This window comes from Falco biarmicus, unplaced genomic scaffold, assembly GCF_023638135.1.
Source record: "Falco biarmicus isolate bFalBia1 unplaced genomic scaffold, bFalBia1.pri scaffold_27, whole genome shotgun sequence".
In the NCBI taxonomy this organism is placed as follows: domain Eukaryota; kingdom Metazoa; phylum Chordata; class Aves; order Falconiformes; family Falconidae; genus Falco; species Falco biarmicus.
The window spans coordinates 4085676-4092434 of record NW_026611833.1 but is presented as its reverse complement, the minus strand read 5'-3'; the positions used below and the strand labels follow the sequence as shown (position 1 = coordinate 4092434).

The window sequence follows — 6759 nt, the reverse complement described above, 5'->3', positions numbered from 1 at the left end:
CTCCTTTTCCCTCAGGCTCTGGGGGAGCTGTTCTTTCAGGCCTGCAGGCAGAGAGCGGCTGCAGGGCAGAGCTGGGCACACAGGGGCTGAGCTGGGCTCTGTGAGCGCTGGCAGGGAAGAGCCGTGGGGCCAGAGAAAGAGCTGCTGGCAGGGACAGCTGCAGGCGTTGAGCGTGGCTGTCCTGCATTGCTCTGGTCTGGGAGGTGCTGTGCAGGGCTTGAGAAGGGAAAGGCATTCCAGTGTGCCCATCTGTCTCTCTCCCGGCTTTGCTCAGATGATTTTGGAATAACTGACCGGCTCGGTTGGAATGGGAGTTTCAGCTGCAGGCTCAGGCACAGACCCTGTGAGTCCTCCTGTGCCGATGTGAGCACAGCAAGGAGGTGTCCCATGTTTCCTCTAATCTGTGAAGCTGTGGGCAATGCAGTGTGTGATGCTGGGGAAGGAGCTGGCTCTCCTTTAACAATCACCATAATCAGGACCCTTGGTCACCTGCTTGGGGTGTCCACCCAAGCTGCACGCTGCTTCCAGGGCACACTGTGACCATGGGTGTCCCTGGCTAGAAGCGGGGTGCTGAGACTTCGAGAAAGGGCGAGCCATTCTGTGCTCTGTAGTGGATCCCTCTGCTCTTCAGCAGTGTCTGCTTGCTTTTTAGGGTAACAAAGTGTCCTGGTTGTGGCTGGGATAGAGTTAATTTTCATCTAAGTGGGAAGGACTTTTGAGAACAATTCTGAAAATGCACTGATATTTTTGGTTGTTTATAGGTGATGCAACATGTTCATGCTCAGTATATAAACTTGGTGGGGGTTGCTGGGGTCTGCCAGTCGATGCTGGGGACTGGCTGGGCATCAGTCAGTGGGTGATGAGCAGCTGTATTGTGTATCACTGTCTTCCCTGCTTCCTTTCTTCCTTTCTTCCTTTCTTCATTTCTTTCTCTCTTTCTCTCTTTGCTTCTTTCCTTCCTCCTTGTTTCTTTCCTTCTTTGTTTCTTTCTTCCATTCTTCCCTCCTTCCCTCCTTCCCTCCTTCCCTCCTTCCCTCCTTCCCTCCTTCCTTCCTTCCCTCCTTCCTTCCTTCCCTCCTTCCCTCCTTCCCTCCTTCCTTCCTTCCCTCCTTCCTTCCTTACCTCCTTCCTTCCTTCCCTCCTTCCCTCCTTCCCTCCTTCCTTCCTTCCTTCCTTCCTTCCCTCCTTCCTTCCTTCCCTCCTTCCTTTCCTTCCTTTCCTTCCTTTCCTTCCTTTCCTTCCTTTCTTGTTGGATTTTATTACCCCCGACTACCTCCCTCTCATTATAACTGTCATTCTCATTATTGTTATTGTAATTTCATTTTTATTCTACTGCATTTATGATTTTTTTCTTGTCTCAAACTTCAAGATTTACATTCCTTTCTGATTCCTCTCCTCATACCTATGGGTGAGGGGGGAGTAAGTGAGCATCCCTGCGGTACATAATTTCCAGCCAGGGTTAAACCAGGACACATGTCAGTGTAATTGGACTCTATCACAGAAAGCTGCAAGTGCAGGGCAGCTGAGAAGGAGCTGGAGGGACTCACCAGATTCCCTGCCTCTGCCCTCAGGCACAGACAGTGCCCTTGCCTCTCAGCACTCACTCTGCTCTCCCTGAGCACAGCACAAAGCCCTCCTGACCTGACTCTGGCCATGGCCGTTGCTCAGCACGGGCAGAGCCGATGCTGACAGGCCCTTCTGCGCTGGGAGCAGTTTGGGCTGAGCCAGTGCAAGGCCAGGACTGGCCCCTGCCCCCACGGTTCCCATGAAGCCCCTGCTGCAGAGCAGGGCTCACTGCTGGGCAGCCAGCGGGCACAGCCCCTGCTCCTCACAGCACACTCGGCCAGCACTCAGCACAGCTCCAGCCACGGCTCGGAAGGGAGCTCTCCTAGGAACGGCAGAGGGGGGGACATGGGGCAGCGGGGGCGCATCTAGGAGAAACGGCTTTCACTTGGCTCAAAGAAGTCTCTCCTAAATTGTCCCTGCCTTTTGTCCTTCAACAGGTCCCTGTGTTCAGAAACAGAAGATGTCTAACAGCAGCTCCATCACCCAGTTCCTCCTCCTGGCATTGGCAGACACGCGGGAGCTGCAGCTCTTGCACTTCTGGCTCTTCCTGGGCATCTACCTGGCTGCCGTCCTGGGCAACGGACTCATCATCACCACCGTAGTGTGTGACAAACATCTCCACACCCCCATGTACTTCTTCCTCCTCAACCTGTCCCTTCTTGACCTGGGCTCCATTTCTACCATTGTCCCCAAAGCCATGGCCAATTCCCTGTGGGAAACCAGGGCCATCTCCTGTGGATAACTGGCTAGCTGAAAAGGGTCACATAGACATAGTCCAGCTGGCTGGACAAAAATGCACATCGCTCTCAGCTTATCTGAAGTAAAGCAAAATACACTGTCTTTGGCTGTCCTTGTTACACAGTAACAGGAAGATTTTGGTGGGAAAAGAATGTTGCAGGTGGGAACAGAAAACTACAGAAGAGAAACAAGGGGCGGGCTTGGTATTTAGGCAACTAACCAATAATGAGCTTAACTTTTGTAATATGTATGAGCTAATTATAACAAGGCATAAAAGGTGCCTGTAAGGTACAATAAACGAAGTCTGCTGATCACTCATATTGAGCGACTGTGTCTTCCCTCCGTCGCGACAAATGGCGCCCGAACAGGGACCCTAGAGAGGGCTGAACCTGCGAGCCACGGTTCGACGGAGATTCGGGTACCGGTCCTGAAAGCAGCGCAGGAGGCGGAAGGGCACAGTCCCCGCGCCCGGGAGCACCTACAGAGGGTCCCGCCGGCCACGCGTCGCCGAAGTCTCGCAAAGGCTGCAACAGCGCTGACGAAGGTATGGAGAGACAAGCGACGTACGATTCGCTCATATGCTTTTTAGAAAAGCGGAGCGTTCAGGACATAGATTGTAAAAAGGCATTACCCGGGTTATTAGCGTATGGGATAGCATCCGGGACCCCCGCGGCAGCGGCGAGCGGCGGCGCAGCCCGGCAGGCCCCTTCCCGGCCGCGGCTTCTCTCCGAGGCGGCACCCCCCCCCCACCCCCCCCCCGCTCCGATCGGCGCCACCCCCCGCTCCGATCGGCGCCATGGCGATGCAAGCGGCCAAGCGAGCTGACATCTGGCTGCCCCCAGAGGTCAATCGGATCCTTTATATTCGGAACCTGCCGTATGAAATCACAGCGGAGGAAATGTATGATATTTTTGGGAAATACGGACCTATTCGACAAATCAGAGTTGGAAACACTCCTGAAACAAGAGGAACAGCTTAAGCTTCTCAAGGAAAAATACGGACTTGATTACAAACCCAAAAAAAAAAAAAAAAAAAAAAAAAAAAAAAAGGTGCTTCAGATGTCACCTACAAGAAATGGGTTTCTGCCTTGACCTAGCAAACATCTCTGTGCTTAAAGAGAAGCCTTTTTGCCTTGATGGAGATAATTTATTCTGTATTCTGTATTTATGATGTATTCTGAATGTGGAAATTGGTTGGGACTAGGAGGCTGGCTTAAAGGCATTTTGCAAATGGGATTATTATTTTTGATCATTATTGTAATAATAGTTTCTTGATCAAAACCAGCCAACACTATTTGTAAGCATTAGGCATATGTGGAAGAGAATGCCTTTATTTGAATCAGCAGTTAAGGTGTAGTTTAGTCTGATGCTGTGGTTTTATCTGCTTCTGGTGAATTTTTGAAGTGATGAAATCAGAGATACAAGGTATACTAAGAGTTATGAGGTAATAAGGTAATAATCTAAGTAAGGGTGCTGTCTTTTATATCTACAAGTGCAACATGCTTTTATGTAGCAGAGAGAAACTTTGACAATAATGTTGCTTGAGCAAGATGTGCATGTGACAACTTGGGAAAAGGGATATCAAACTGGAGTGCAACAGTGTTTCTACGTCTGGCAGAGTGAAATCTTTCAAGACCTGAGTTTAGACAGTCTAAAATAAATTGTTAGCATTCAGAAAACCCATCTTAAGCCTCTTTTGCTTACATAGTGTTATTGAAGTCAACTGCTATTGTAGAGAATTAATGATTTTTTTAATACATATTAACAAATACTACTATTTTAACTTGAGGCAGTTGAGTGAGAAATACTCACATGTAGCATTTGAGGGAATGTCAGCATAAATCGCACTTACAGTAAGACTGCATTTTTAATTACTGTACTCGTTAAGATTCGATGATGCCATAAGGCTAAGACCTTATATCACAGATCGGTTCTGAACTAAAAGGTGTGTGCACATGTAGATATGCACATTTGTGTTATTTTCCTTAATTGGCTACAAAATAATATAATTAGGTTGGGGACTAGATCTTGGGAATTTACCTATTATACTTCTGTTTGTTAAGGAACGTGCATAACATACAGCACCCATGTAGGCTTGGCTTGTGGCACAGTTGTCAAATTTAGCATAGACATTCAGACAGATAAGCAACGTACTCTTCTTGTGTGTATCACCTACAAGCCATTATGGCTTAGTGTGTAAATCTGTATGTAACTATTGAAAAATCCACTTATGAATGTATATAGCTTAGAACTAATTTTTTCCCTTTGTTAATTCTTTGATATCGATGAGGAATTCTTCAGAAAATGTATGGACTGGTTGGTTGCATAAGGGCAGTTGTTATTTGGACAGAAAATTGTTAATGGTCAGGGATTTTCCACTAAAATATTTGCAAATATTCCTAGTCAAACATCAGTTTGGTTTCTTTTTGGGTTTTGAGCTTGCATTAGTCCATGTTCAGAACTTTAAAATTACCTTTGAATTTTTTAAACTTTTTGTATCACTGGAACAGAAAGAGCATCTAAATTAAAGCTTCAAGCTAACTTTATTTTTCAAGTATTTCTGGAATTATACTTCTGAACTGAGATTTTATAAGTTGGCTGTGTATTTTCCTGTGTTAAAACGCTGTTGTTGAAAATGGTCAACCAAGGCTATGTCGCCCAAAATAAAAACGGGGGAATTGTGGCTAACTGGCTAGCTGAAAAGGGTCACATAGACATAGTCCAGCTGGCTGGACAAAAATGCACATCGCTCTCAGTTTATCTGAAGTAAAGCAAAATACACTGTCTTTGGCTGTCCTTTTTACACAGTAACAGGAAGATTTTGGTGGGAAAAGAATGTTGCAGGTGGGAACAGAAAACTACAGAAGAGAAACAAGGGGCGGGCTTGGTATTTAGGCAACTAACCAATAATGAGCTTAACTTTTGTAATATGTATGAGCTAATTATAACAAGGCATAAAAGGTGACTGTAAGGTACAATAAACGAAGTCTGCTGATCACTCATATTGAGCGACTGTGTCTTCCCTCCATCGCGACAATCTCCTATGCAGGATGTGCTGCCCAAGCTTTTCTCTTTTTATTTTTCATTTCAACTGAGTATTTTCTCCTCACTGTCATGGCCTATGACCGCTACGTGGCCATCTGCCAGCCCCTGCACTACGGGACCCTGCTGGGCAGCAGAGCTTGTGTCCACATGGCAGCTGTTGTCTGGGGTAGTGATGTTCTCTATGCTGCGCTGCACACGGCCAATACTTTTTCACTGCCACTCTGCCACGGCAATGCCCTGGGACAGGTCTTCTGTGAAATCCCACAGATCCTCAAGCTCTCCTGCTCACACACCTACCTCAGGGAAGTGGGGCTTATTGTGGTTAGTGCCTTCATAGCATTTGGCTGTTTTGTTTCCATCATGCTGTCCTACGTTCAGATCTTCAGGGCTGTGCTGAGGATCCCCTCTGAGCAGGGACGGCACAAAGCCTTTTCCACGTGCCTCCCTCACCTGGCCGTGGTCTCCCTCTTTCTCAGCACTGGCACATTTGCCTACCTGAAACCCCCCTCCGTCTCCGCCAAATCTCTGGACTTGGCGGTCTCAGTCCTGTACTCGTTGGTGCCTCCAGCAGTGAACCCCCTCATCTACAGCATGAGGAACCAGAAGCTGAAGGACGCACTGAAGAAGCTGATGCAGTCAGGTGTCTCTCAGCGGCAATGAACTGACTGTGGCTCTTTACAAGGTATTTTCAAGTCACGTATAGGACATCATGTGTGTTTAACATTCCATCTATGACAATCATGGTTTTACTTCAATGTATTTCCTCACTCCACTTCCCCAAAAGCACGAACCCAGCCTCCCTGACCCAGAGGCCTTTGTACATGCGCCAGGGAGGATGGTACATATATATTCCTGTGTCACATCTCAGTAATAAAAGGGTGGGTTTTTTCAATGCCTATATCTGGAGGTTGGTCTCTTCTTCCAAAGCTGAGCTCAGGAACAGGCTGCAGGAATTGCCCCCAGAAGACCATGCTGCTGGGCTTGGGTTCCCCATGGCTCAGGGGAGGAGGGCATGGGGCAACGCGTTAGGGCATGGGCCTGTGTTGAGCCTTGGCGTGTGGGGGCCCAGTGCCCATGGGAATGGTGGGTGACCAAGAGGGATGTGCCTGGGACCATCTCCCTGGGCTTTCAGGCACCGCTGCCCTGCACAGCAGCACCGCCTGCTCAGGGCCATGCCTGAGACCACATCCCTGGGCAAGAGCAGGTGTCTCTGTGGATGCCCCAGCTGGGGCAGGCTGCTGTGTCCCTGGTGCAGCAGGAGGTGCCTGGGGAGCCCCCAGGCCAGCAGCCTGGTGCTGGGGACAGGGACTGGCCCCGAGGGGCTGCCAGGAGTGGGCAAGCAGGGTCCCTGTGAGAGAGGAGCAGCAGACAGAGGGAGGCAATGGCCTCTGTGTCCTCATGCCATGGCTGG

General features: G+C 48.8%; 1 protein-coding gene across 1 annotated transcript; it reads left to right on the top strand.

Moving 5' to 3' along the window:
- The first annotated feature begins 2026 nt into the window (after positions 1 to 2026).
- LOC130143406 (olfactory receptor 14C36-like) lies at positions 2027 to 6008 on the top strand. Its single transcript, XM_056326091.1, has 3 exons — positions 2027 to 2300; positions 2717 to 2722; positions 5353 to 6008. The coding sequence occupies exons 1-3, from the start codon at positions 2027 to 2029 to the stop codon at positions 6006 to 6008; spliced, it is 936 nt and encodes a 311-aa protein (XP_056182066.1).
- Positions 6009 to 6759: the final 751 nt, after the last annotated feature.

Excerpts from the sequence above, each read along its gene's own strand:
- LOC130143406 (XM_056326091.1), top strand. The coding sequence starts at position 2,027 with ATGTCTAACAGCAGCTCCATCACCCAGTTCCTCCTCCTGGCATTGGCA.